Below are 13,549 nucleotides of genomic sequence, written 5' to 3'. Positions count from 1 at the left end.
TGTTTTTCTTACTGCGAAGTTTCGTCTTTGAAGATAGCGGAAGAAAATAAAAAGGAAAGAAGTTTCAAACGAAAAGTATAAAGAGTAAAAGATAATTCGAATCGGGTCTTAGGAATCGAGAACAGAGAAAATGACGATGAATTATGAAAAAGGTTTGAATCGGCGAGTGTCGGTAGCGACGAAATGGAAAAAAAATGAAAATGGATAGGAAGAAAATATCACTAGGTAGAAAACATGGAGCGGCTAGTTCGGAGCAAATCGCGAAGATAAAAGAGAGTTTGGAAGAAAGGAGAAGGAAAAACACGAATTCTGACGGCGTTGAACAGAAGAGACGAAAGTAAAGTATCGTACGCGTCAGTGATCAGCGTATAGAATCGCGCGTATCGACATAGATAATTTTCGTAGCATCTTGCAAAGAGGAATGATCGGAATTGCAAGTGTCTCGAAGAATATCTACACAGGATTTTTATGGCGGGCATTACCCGTTCGTTCACCGTCGCGAAAACGTGAGGTGTTTGAAAATGCATGCCGTTTGAACGCCGTAACCGTCGATCACGTAAAAAGAAATCGGTTTTCCGCAATTACTCGCCATAGTAGCGTACGTGTGCGCTAAGGAAGAAGGTGCTCGATCGCCTTCGTTATTTACACGGTCGTCGAATGTAAATAATCTTTAAAAGTGCTGACGACGATAAGCACCATTACCATCGACGCCTACGCATACGTGACTCATGCTCTCGATAGTTGGTATGTTCGTAGCGTAACGCGTGATACGTATGTGCACGCGACACATATATACAGCTAATCTTTAGTCCTTCACCGTTCCCCGACATAGCGCTTTTTTCTTGGTTGTCCCGTTTTCCCATGTTTCCCTTTTTCCGCCGTAGTTTACGCGAATTATCGTTAGAACTGGATAAAAATATAATAAACGCTCCGAGTAATTATGGACGCGTAGCAATACAAAACGCGCATTCCTTTCCCCTTTCTCTTTTCTCTCTGCCTTTCTCGAGTTTGATCGCTGCGATCGATACATCTGCGATTCGCGAACAAAAGACGAACTTGATGTTCAAAGCAACTTCAGAGTAATTTCAAGTTAAATATTACGACATCGAACGAATATTACAATAGCCCTTGAGGCTGAATAAACTTACGCTTATTCTTGCGTATTATCTCACCTGCGTTTCGCTTCCTACCTCTAAACGGTTTCTCTTTATCCGCGATAGTCGATCAGCGTCGATCAGATTCAATCCTCGTCGTTAACGTTATAGTCGTTGTTACTTTCGAATGAAGATAATTCGTTCGACGACATCGTTCGTTCGTCGATCAATTTCCGAAAATGGCGTTAAAAACAATCGTCACGGCTGTTAGAATTGTTTAACCCTATTCGTGAAAGCGTTATGCCTCAAAGGCAAAGTCACGAGGAAATTTTTAGATTTTTATCCGAAATGCTTTGGCAAGCGTTTCCGGTCGAAAAACCTCGATGCTCGCCCACTTACGCCAACTTGCGGTAATGCGGTAGACGGCTCGCAGCGTTACTCGATGTTCTTACTCGAACACGTCCAGTTTCTCGTATCACGCGCACACTCGTACGCTTGTTGCGAGATGTTTCGAGATGTTGCGTTCCGTCGTCGATACTTTCTATAAAAATACTCTCCAATTTGTGTTCTACGCGTAACATTTCGTTTTATCGAACTGTAAACGGAAGATCGATTCTAACCCAATTTCCAAAGAATGGAATTTCGATGGTGTATCGCGATACGGAAGAAATTCGAAAGGAAAGAAGACCAGGCAGAACATCTCGGCTATTAGTGAGACAGCGTTTTGTTGATACGTGCACGCGCGTTTCCGAGAGTAAGTGGCACGGTCTAAACGTAAGAGCATCTGCGACGATACGTTAACTTTATTCGATAATGCCGGCGATATTTGTCGATAACTCGCCGTGTGCCACGTACACCACCATAATTTCTGCCTCGTAACTTCTTCGCGCGCGTGATATCAGGGGCTTTAGTCGTCGTAAGCCTTCGACTAGCAAAAATTCGAAAGCTTTGATTCCCTGATTAAACGTTGTTGTAAAGTAGAAGGCCGTTTCGACGATCGTTCAATTTGCGAAAGAATCATCGACGTACGAGATAGGGAAAGGACAGTTTAGCAAGGAAATAAGTAATTAATTCATATTTTTATCGGTTTCCTTATAGGATTACAACGTCACGCTTCCATACGCGTTTCGCGCACAGTACTCGATACAATGTAAAGAAATATGGCAAAGTACATAGCTAAAAACGTGAATGTATCTACATATATAGTTAGTGGCGTTGCTGATAGTTAAAACTACATTCGACTCGATCGAAGGTCGTTATAGCAAGATGCAATCAACGTTCTCGCTTTCACACGATTTCTAACCGAAGTTCAACGACGTTGTGCACGTAATATCCAAAGTTCCGATAGTTTTACTCTATGCTCTATTCTGTTGCCTTTTACGATTCATTTTGGCAATGTGCCTGTTTATTCGTTACATCGCGGTTTCTCGTACGATAGTTTCTTAACGTTAACGAGTATTAAGTATCGTCCGTGCAGCGATCGAAACGGGAAACGCTTTCCCTCGAAAGTTTTTGAAACGTCGGCGTTTGTCCGCGAATCTATTGTATTATTTATCAGTGCACAGGTTATTTATCATCGTGCCGTTTGCCGTTTCCAATTCAGCGGTTCGAGTCAGTTCGATTCTCAATGATATCTACGTTGCTCGATCGCTATTTCGCAGCAGTAAGGTCGTCTCGATGTCACGAACGATTTTGGCGAAAGAAGGAGACGAAATTACCCTTATCAAAATAGTCGCGAACTCTTCGATCGCGCAACGCCGAAAGAACAGAGAAGACCGGCTAGTAACGAAAACACTGACGGTACGCGTTTTACGCAACCAGTGTCGAAGAGAAGCCGTACGATCGACGACGTTGCGTATCTTTGATCCGCATCTTACAATCGATCGTAATCGTTCTCCGCGTCGTATCGCGATAAATGTATCCAGTGATTTTCGAAATTGTTTCAAATATCGTCGAAACGAGTCGTAATTTTATCGGATTTTAAAGAAGAATTATCGAAGATAAGACGAGTGAGACAGTCTCGGCGATCGAAAGATTTTCTTAGTATTCCAAGCGGCGAGAGAACACGAGATTAATTACAAAAGTCGGAACGAAGAGCCGGGTAGCGTAGAGAACGGCGCAAGAAGAACGTTGTTCGCGTGTCTTATGTTACCCTTTATTTGCAGACTGAACGCAAGAGACGCGCAAAGTATGGCTTCTAGAATAGTTTAATGCGGCCTTGCAGACCGTAATGTAATCAGCGCGTGACGTCATTGTACCTACTCCCTAGTTGTGCGAGGATCGAATCGCGAAATATACCTTGAGGACGAGTGTACCGGAGACGTACGCGAAGCTGGCGAATCGTGCCGTTCGATCTCTTCGCTATATCTCGGCACATATATTTCTTCGATTCGATTTCGTATTCGTATCTCCGCGTCTGTGTTCGTTCTCGTATCTCCGGTAAAATGGTCCTCGTATTCGCGGAATCGTAAGGGAGCAGCGACGTTGTTCTCCCAGTAAGTATAAACCACTTGGTCGAGTGAAACGAAGAACGAAAACGTATCAACGTTGTTTCAAGTACCGCGGCCAGTTCCCCCGACTCGACGTTCGAACCTTTTAACGCGCCAAGTTACTCGGCATTTCTCAGCTTCTTCGATATCGCTGTTAGAATTAGGCGACATAGCGATGTCGCGCTATCCGCTGAGAAACAGATTTTCGATTCCGTGACTGCAGTACGCAAACACTGTCTCGACCGAACGTTGCACGATCATTCACCGCAGCCATTATTTAATAAACTCCAAGGCTAGTCAACTTTTGCTCTACGCGAGAGAACGTTCGTGTTGCTTTCGAGACGGCCGATATTCGACGCACGGTGGACGAACCGATTATTCCTACGTGTCTCTTTACTGATATCCGTCAATCGTATCGATTCCAGACTACAGCGCCTTTCGATGTAGCTCTATAAATAAACTTTTGGGAAGATATCTTACGAGACAACGACCGACGATCGTGCGATAAATGGAGGAAATTTTGAAATTTCGGTCGTTGGTCCCTTCGCATTACCGTTTTTAACTAGATCGAAGGATTTCGGTGCGAAAGGATTTGTGTCATTGTCACGGCACGAGACCTCGCTTCTGGAGATCGGTGTGCGCCACTCAGTGACCTCCTTTTGCATGTATTACAGGGGTGCTGGAGATGGCGGCCACAGAGAGCACGATCCGTTTCAGCGGCCATACATTGGACAAAGCTACAAAGGCCAAGGTAATTTCTTTCTTTCTCTCACTGACAATCTCGCTTTTCGTTTTTCATTCGTCGTATTTCTTATCTTTGCGTAGTAAATTTCAAACGGTTGTAAATTAACGTTTGAACGATGCGTACAGATATCTGTACGAAAAACGCACGCTAGCCGTGGCATTTTCATTTACATTGCCCTAGTAAGAGATTGTTTAACCCATTTTTCGATACATGCGAACCATGTACGTACGTACGTGGATAGTTTGCTTTTTCTATCGACATTTATGTGTTTTTGGCTTTAGGTAACGTTGGAGAATTACTACAGTAATCTGATAGCTCAGCACATCGAGCGAAAGCAAAGGCTCGCGAAATTAGAGGAATCGTTGAAAGACGAGGGTCTGTCGGAACAACAGAAGCAGGAGAAACGGTTGCAGCATGCTCAGAAAGAAACTGAATTTCTTCGTTTGAAACGTTCCCGACTTGGCGTCGAAGATTTCGAGCCTCTCAAAGTTATCGGCAGAGGTGCTTTCGGAGAGGTAAATTTGCGTTGCAGAAAGCTGGATGATAAATTAATTGAAATGTTACCGTGATCGAAAAACTGTTACTCTCTAAAAGAAACGCGTAGAATGCCAACGATTTTTAAAGATAATCTCTGTAATCTTGTTGTCGTTGTGTATCGAATAGGTACGACTCGTGCAAAAGAAGGATACCGGACACGTATATGCGATGAAAATTTTAAGAAAAGCCGACATGCTGGAAAAAGAGCAAGTGGCGCACGTCAGGGCGGAAAGAGACGTCCTGGTGGAAGCGGATCATCAATGGGTCGTAAAAATGTATTATAGCTTTCAAGATCCTATAAATTTGTATTTAATCATGGAGTTTCTTCCAGGCGGTAAGCTTTCATTTCAATTATAGCTCTCGCGCTAGTGTACACTTTTACTCGTTATTTGTTCGTTGCCTTCTCTTTCTTGCAAATTATTGCTACAAAACGTACACGTACACGCTCCTTGATTTCATTACATAATTCGATTACGACAAATATTCGCAACCATTTCCTACTTTACGTTAAATTACAACTAGTGTCCCGATCGTTGCACCTTGTCACGTATATTTATATGAAAGTATATTTATTAGGTATATTTATATGATTTATACAAAATCATCGAAATACGCGTGTTCTTGTAGGTGACATGATGACGTTGCTGATGAAGAAAGATACGCTTTCCGAAGAGTGCACGCAATTTTATATTTCGGAGACAGCGTTAGCGATCGACTCTATACATAAACTGGGATTTATTCATAGGTAAAATGCAGAGTTACGAAAACTAATGGAAGTAACGATTCGAAGCGATGTACCTGGAGACTTACCGGTATAATATCACTTTTTACAGAGATATCAAACCGGACAATCTGTTATTGGACGCACGAGGTCATATAAAACTCTCTGATTTTGGATTATGTACGGGTCTGAAAAAGTCCCATAGAACCGATTTCTACAGAGATCTCAGTCAAGCGAAGCCTTCGGATTTCAGTACGCCTCTTTTTCTACCTTTCCTTTTCTTCTTATTCTTATTCTTCTTATTCAAAGTACCACCGTTTAACCGTTTTGTTACAGTGACATCGTGCGGAAGCGGAAGCGGTGGCGCGATGGATAGTAAAAGAAGAGCAGAGAGCTGGAAAAGAAATAGGAGAGCTTTGGCTTATAGTACAGTAGGAACACCCGATTACATAGCTCCGGAAGTATTTTTACAAACAGGTTATGGACCTGCTTGTGACTGTTGGTCCTTGGGAGTTATCATGTACGAGATGCTCATAGGTACTGAAGTTTCTGCTCCAGTAAATGCACGATATTCCCGATTTTAGCCAGAAGAACGCGTATACCGCTTGTTTTCCATGTTTTCTACAGAATTTTGTCGATAACTTTTATCTTTGCTTCAGGATATCCTCCATTCTGCAGTGAAAATCCCCAAGAAACTTACCGGAAGGTTATGAATTGGAGGGAAACCTTGGTTTTTCCGCCAGAAGTTCCCATTAGCGAGGAAGCTAAAGATACCATAATCAGGTTTTGTTGCGAAGCCGATAGAAGATTAGGTTAATATTTGATATACTATGTTCAAACGTCGATAAAATACCTTCGCTATGTAGTAGTTGAACGACTCATACGATCCTTCTTCTAAAACGACCCATAGGTGCGCAAAGAGGTATAGAAGAACTTAAACTGGCCCCTTTCTTCCGTGGCGTCGATTGGGAACATATCAGAGAAAGGCCAGCAGCAATTCCAGTCGAAGTACGTTCTATCGACGATACTTCCAATTTCGACGAATTTCCCGACGTGAAATTGGAGATACGTAAGTATACTAAACATTTATGACGACGTACTATTGTTCCAATTCCAGGAGGAAGTAAAGAGCGGTACGATTACTTAGCCGGTAACGTAAATTCGAATGTAATTTTCTCCATCTATTTTTTTTTTTTTTCGCCGATTACAGCATCCGCGCCAATGCCTCAAGATGGGGAGGTAATATACAAGGACTGGGTATTCATTAATTACACGTTCAAACGATTCGAAGGTTTGACGCAACGGGGCACGCCAACCAAGAAATAGCAACACTCTATTTCTTGCTCGGTTTCGACCAGTCAGCAGCCTGACGCAACTGGAATTCCGGCCTTGGTACATAACCCGTACCCTCCGATGTCATCAACGGCATCTCGAACGGATGGTTGATTCGTTTTATCTTCTGAATACGGTCCAGTCAATCATCGGCAGTCAGACGCTTTTACATGTACATACGTGATGAGAAATAGTCACGACGTACGTACATAGATACGCGTTATCGTATGAAAATGCGAAAGAAGAAGAAGAAGAAAAGAAAGAAGAGGTAAAAGGACAAGGAAGAACATGACAAAGACGATAAAAAAAAGTCGTGTTGTTTTAGGACAAAGGACAAAAAAAAAAGAACGAAGTGATAAATATTCCGGAGACGAGCAGGTGCAAAAATCGTTGCACATGTGATAAGGAAGAACCGAAATATTTTCATGCGCACTGTAACGTTTTTAGCGATGTCGCAATTATAAAACACGTTTGTTTTTCGTTCTATCGTGAATACTGTTTCCATCCGATCTTCGATGCGTAGCATAATAAGATCTCTTTCTCTCCCTTCCTCCCTCCTCTCTTTCTCTATCTTTCTTTTTATAGTAAAAACATTAATGGTAGGAGTAAAGATGGAGCCTCGGTCCCCCGTGATTCTCGCAGAATGTGTATAATCTTTGTATAGGGTTTCGGTCGATGTCTTTTCTCTGTCTAACGAAGCACTGCTTTAGCTCTCGTTTTCAGCTCTCTTTTAAACGTTGTATTTATAGCTAGTACTGTGATATAATATTGTTTAAAAGTTTTGTACAAAAATTGCCGTTTTGTCTGTTAATGATTACTGAACTTTACGAATGTTGTATTCTGTTCGATTATGCATACGTTTCGTTCAAAAACTTTAAATATTCGTTGGTATAAAAAAGGTATTTTATATTTATATATTTTTTGAGAGCTTTTGTCTGAATGGTGTGCAGGAATTGCACGAAAAACAATTGGTGAAATATTCAACAGGATCGATCATGTGTTTAATCTCGTAGATTTTGTTAGATAGTTCAGATTTTATATCGATCAATAGCATCTCGCACGAATATTCGGAAATTTGTATCGGTGTACGACGAACATTTTTTAATTTGTTATTTACATGTAATTGTATATTTTCGCTATGAAATGCTGTAATTTGGAATAATCCAATTACAATGTGTAGGTATCGTGGCACAAGCTTTTGCGTAATTTTTGTGCTTTGTAGTTTTTTGTATCAACATATGATGTATCATTAAATAAAATGTATTGCAGTTAATTAACTAATTGGATAAGAGAAGAATTACGATGTATAGAGAATAAAGGGCATACAGAAGGAGAATCATACAAGGTACCGGGTCTCTTTCTTAGAGAAAATTAACAAACGGTTTTGTTCGTGCCTGAGCATTATGAAAATTGTAAAGCTTTAAAAGCAGCTTAAACAATGTAAAAACGGAAAATAACGGATACATTCGTAAAATTCAGGGCTCCTTCGTTGCCTTATTAAGGTTCCTAACACGTATACACACGCGCAGCCCAACCCAAAAACTACAGAAGGCGACGCTGGGTAAACCATAGTTAGTAATGGAACAAGAGAAAGGAAACGCTAATTGATGTAATTTAGTGATCGATGTACATACATATATCTTTTATAGTAATTTTACATTGATTGAAATGGAAACAATTACACAAGGATGTGCCAGGTTTCCGCGGTCATCCTTTTCTCTCTTTCTCTCTTTTTCTTTTTTGCCTATTTTTTTTTTTTTTTTTTTTTTTTTTTTTTTTTTTTTTTTTTTTTTTTTTTTTTTTTTTTTTTTTTTTTTTTTTTTTTTTTTTTTTTTTTTTTTTTTTTTTTTTTTTTTTTTTTTTTTTTTTTTTTTTTTTTTTTTTTTTTTTTTTTTTTTTTTTTTTTTTTTTTTTTTTTTTTTTTTTTTTTTTTTTTTTTTTTTTTTTTTTTTTTTTTTTTTTTTTTTTTTTTTTTTTTTTTTTTTTTTTTTTTTTTTTTTTTTTTTTTTTTTTTTTTTTTTTTTTTTTTTTTTTTTTTTTTTTTTTTTTTTTTTTTTTTTTTTTTTTTTTTTTTTTTTTTTTTTTTTTTTTTTTTTTTTTTTTTTTTTTTTTTTTTTTTTTTTTTTTTTTTTTTTTTTTTTTTTTTTTTTTTTTTTTTTTTTTTTTTTTTTTTTTTTTTTTTTTTTTTTTTTTTTTTTTTTTTTTTTTTTTTTTTTTTTTTTTTTTTTTTTTTTTTTTTGTTATCCATTTCCATTTTACATTGAATTTTAAACAAGGAATAACGTTTACTTCCGATTCGCTCGAGTAATCGTTAATTAATTTGCATTTGCTATCGAACTGGATCGTAATGTCGTTTGAGAGGTTGGTGCCCGAGTATGTAGCACTAGCGATTGGATTATGCAAAATCTGTTGCACACGGAGGGGAAAAGAACCACGTGCATGGTGCATAACACAATCTCAGTCGATGAATGTAGTTTCATTTCAAATATAGCTATATGCATATATTTAATTTATTTAGCTATATAAGTATAGCTATACATTATGTAGTTTACCGACAGCCAGGGCACCGCGTTAGTAATAGTACTAATGATAAATAAGATAGAAAACTTCTAAATAAATAACCTTAAGGTGGTAACGTACGAAAGTACCTACGTATGTGCGCACGCTCGAGACGTATCGCGTACCGGCTGATAGTACTTGTATCAAAGTTATCCGCTCCTTCCTAGTACGATCCGGCGTATATCCGTTAACGAAATTCACGCAACGCGATGTTGCTGCACGTATATGTATGTGTTTACGAGGCGTTAGTTTCGTGTGTCTTTGTCGGCGAACACCTCCAGCGTACGAGTGTGGAGCGCGAAACGATCGTAACGCTTCGCGTCATGCGAAGCAAGTATTTCATTCGTGCGAGTGTCGTGTCTAGAAACGGATTACGAGCTAGAAAAAAGGTTGGGTAAAACGATCATCGTTGTATCTCAAAGGTGTTTTACCTTCGATTCTGTGAACGAGGATGCCACGATTCTCCGTACAATTGCTTCTTAACTGAACGTTGATAAGGTGCACGGTCGGTGCTCCACGCTCTGATGCTCGAAGCGCGAGTAGCCTTACGTCATACGAAATGAACACACTTCGATGTATAACTTTACGATACAGAGTGCTTAGATTTATGAAGTGCGACAGTTTTTAAATGCAGGAAACACCAAGTAAAAAGTATAATAGCAACACTATTTTTTGCACCGGTAGAAACGAAAACAAAGAACAGAAGGTGAAGAAGGTGTGCAAGTGTAATATAGAGGATGCGTCGTATTCGTGTGTATGCGCGCGCGCGCGAATCGTGTGAAAGAAACGGTGGCTAGGAACTTGGGAATCATCGGAGGATAGGAGAATCGAAGAACTAGTAGGGAAGGAAAACTGTAGAAGAGTAAAGAATAGAACGAGATACAGAAGGGATGAGAGGAGGGAGAGAGACGGTTGTTGCTGTCGAGTTCAGATACTCTGACACCGATAGAGATACTCTGGCGTCCAATGCTACTGAGTAAACGAACCAAGTAATCGCGATTTATTTATTTTGAAAAGAGTGTTAAATAAAATAAAACAATAGCCACGAGATGCCTTCGATGCAGCAAATGTTTGATGCCCTGAGCAAACAAGAATACGTGCGCGTTAACGCCGTAAATAGGTTGGAAAATTGTGTAATCTGTGAAATTTAGATGAATATTATGAAAACACATCGACTCGAAAAAAGAAGCGTTTGCGATTGAAAGTTAACCGAAGGTGACGTCACGTATGCTTACATACTTGTGCGACGATTACTTGTAATAACGATTTTTTGTGAACGTACCTCAAAGGAAACTCCAATAGATTATATGATAATTTTCGTCGGTGAATGTTGTAAATATTACGAAGCATTCGAGTCGTAGCGTTGGTCGAATTGTGTGTCGAATAAAAAAATCAAGTAATATTTCATCGAAGTATATTGCAACATTGCATTTCGACTTGGACAGATGATTTAATTAATTGTCTCTCGTATCGCTGTAGTTTGCGTGCAACCATTTTTAATAATAATAATAACAATAATACAATAACAATAATAATAATAATAATAATTATAATAATAATTACACGAAGGAACGCTAAATTAGCCGAGAAGTTTAAAGTTCGCAATTAGTCGATGCGTACAATTGGACGATCCGTTTGAAGCGATCTCGTAACGTCGATTAATTTGAAAAAATCGATACAAGCAACTACTTTGCCTTTTCTTTTCCGAACAAGAATATTACCGATACTATCGTACACGTATATTTGATACATGGTCGATTGGCCGTCGAGCGTATCGTATAAATATCATTGTACCTATTTGCTTAGGAACATGGCTTTTAAGCAACGGCAACACCGATTCTGTCGAGTGTTTTCAGACGCGTTCCACGTTAGTATCACGTGCGCGATTCATTTCGGTACAATAAGTTACGCATACAACGTTTCGCGTTAAACTTCTGTCGTTTTAAATGGAAAATGAGATAAGGAAATGGCTGTTTTCAAACGTTTGAGCGTAGATCGTACTTTGTCCAAACTAGAGCTATCTGTTACTCCGTTGCTGTTTTTATTTTCGTTTGATCGCACTCCATTGAATCGATAAGAAGTAAGTTTGCCAGGGTTCGCATAACGTTCCGATGCATCGACACTCGGCGTCCTATCGAAAAACGATTGACAGAGAATTCGTCGACGAAAGATTCGTCACGTGACAAATTACACGCATGATACGAAATGCAAGTAAATTAGCGAATTCAGCGATATTTGAAAACTGTCTGGTCTCGATCGAATGCCACGTTTGTGTAGCTTTCAAGTTTTGTAATCGAACGATCCATATTTCCAGACGAATCCACTCTTCTCGTCGCAAATCTCTATTTCTCTTTACGCCGATGTATCCTCGTTTGTTTGATCGATCGAGTCAGCTTCGCGTGTGTCGATAATTGCCGTCTTATATTCCTAATAGGTTAGGTGTCAATAAATAAAGTAATCATTTTCACAATACTTCAAATCTCGTGAAATCTTTTCAGCGAAAGAATTATTCAGAATATTCGATTAGACGAAACGAACGATTACGCGAAATCCTTGGCGCTGTGACTTTCTCTTGGATGCGTTTTGCTTTATCGTTTCCGATTGTATAGTAATTTCGATCGTACGCGATATCTTACGGCTTGCGATCGATCATCGTCTTTTTCGTCTAACGATTTTGTTGAAATTCACGCGTGAAAAATCGAAAACCGCGTTGAAAGAGGTAGGTGTGTGTAAATCTAGTTGCAGCAGCCTTGTATCATAAAATTTATTTTCGAATGTCGTTGTCACCAAGTCGAATGAAAAATATTTCCAGTCGAATTTCTCAAAGTATACATACATATATATATATATATATATATATACATATATACGGGAATGTGTTATGTCCGGCTAACGTAGAGGAAAGAAAGAAAGGACGTTGCAGTAGAGAAGAATATTTACATTTTTTCTGCTTCGGTAGTTTTACACGTTAAAATAAATAAGGGCTTGATATCGATAAGATAGCTTGAAAAAAAAAATATTAAAAGAGGTAAAATTCGTCTAAATAGAATGTTTATTATTTATATTACATACCTATATTACACATGACGTAATTTTACGTCAACGGCTGTGAACGCGTCAAATCACGCACTGCATCGTCGGAATCGCAACAATCGTTGCAACATTGTACTTTTCGCATCGGAACTTTTATTCGACTCGCTGTCTCTTTCCTGGCGACGTTCTCGCGTTAGAGACATCATCGCAGCTATCCGACTCGATATTCCAAACCACCGTGATGTATCGATACAGGTGATACGAAGTAAATCGCTCTATACTATTATTGCGCATGAAAAATAAATAATTAAATAAGACAGGACGCAAGGCGATGACCGAGGAGTGTTTCGTCCTATCGTTAGTTTTTACCGTGTGATTTCCATTCGCGTCCTCGTTTGCATTCACGATCGCCCCGATTGATTTTCCACCACGTCTGCGTTCGAACGAATAAGACGAACACGAACTCGAAGTCGCAGAGCCGGTCGAACGTTTTCGTTTGTTACAACGGTAAGTTTGCGCGATTTGATCGAGGGTTTGACACGGAGCAGTTTTGCAAACAGAAACGGGCAAATAGAGGCGACGTACGAAGCGGAATACCGCTTCTCATGCGCGATATATTACAGTGTAATTATAGATATTGTCGTTAATAAATTGTTTTTTATTTTAGCCATTGGTTATTTTATTGAATCGCGTGTACCGACTCGACCGAGCATTCGCGCTTTTCAGATCGTTTATCGTTGCTTTTCTAGATCCGTATCTTTGTTTCGACGTTCTTTCTTCTTCCGAATTGTCTCTCAAATTATCTTAGATCGATCCAACGGCGACCAATTGCCGAACGTATTCCGATTGCTGATTTTTCACAGGCACCACGCAGTCTATCCGGTTTGCATACTAGAACAAACGTTTTTATTCCTTCGTCACGAGGAAAACGTTATCGTGGCGTTCATCCCTTCGAGGATTGTTCCATGGCGAGAAAGTTCGTACGGCTATGTGCGAAGGAAAGGAGAATGGAAGGAACCGCGAATGAAATCGATGTTCA

At 39.3% G+C, this 13,549-nt stretch overlaps 1 protein-coding gene across 13 annotated transcripts in view; it reads left to right on the top strand.

Annotated features, from left to right (window-relative positions):
* LOC100748494 (serine/threonine-protein kinase tricorner) overlaps positions 1 to 7,681 on the top strand; it is a 40,464-nt gene extending 32,783 nt beyond the window's left edge. For 9 of the 13 annotated variants that reach the window (XM_012387981.3, XM_012387983.3, XM_024368999.2 and 6 more), the window contains 9 exons: positions 4,258 to 4,334; positions 4,610 to 4,843; positions 4,992 to 5,199; positions 5,493 to 5,610; positions 5,699 to 5,838; positions 5,923 to 6,123; positions 6,246 to 6,398; positions 6,497 to 6,655; positions 6,797 to 7,681. In XM_012387981.3, the coding sequence (XP_012243404.1) occupies positions 4,258 to 4,334; positions 4,610 to 4,843; positions 4,992 to 5,199; positions 5,493 to 5,610; positions 5,699 to 5,838; positions 5,923 to 6,123; positions 6,246 to 6,398; positions 6,497 to 6,655; positions 6,797 to 6,912 (1,406 nt within the window). In that variant the 3' untranslated portion in view covers positions 6,913 to 7,681. Of the gene's footprint in view, positions 1 to 1,724; positions 1,849 to 3,400; positions 3,589 to 4,257; positions 4,335 to 4,609; positions 4,844 to 4,991; positions 5,200 to 5,492; positions 5,611 to 5,698; positions 5,839 to 5,922; positions 6,124 to 6,245; positions 6,399 to 6,496; positions 6,656 to 6,796 lie in introns of those variants that run through there. The other 4 variants (XM_012387984.3, XM_003491079.4, XM_024369000.2 and 1 more) reach the window with 3 other exon arrangements.
* Positions 7,682 to 13,549: the final 5,868 nt, after the last annotated feature.

Source organism: Bombus impatiens, unplaced genomic scaffold (assembly GCF_000188095.3).
Source record: "Bombus impatiens unplaced genomic scaffold, BIMP_2.2 scf_0504, whole genome shotgun sequence".
Classification (NCBI taxonomy): domain Eukaryota; kingdom Metazoa; phylum Arthropoda; class Insecta; order Hymenoptera; family Apidae; genus Bombus; species Bombus impatiens.
This window is presented reverse-complemented; position numbering and strand designations above follow the sequence as displayed.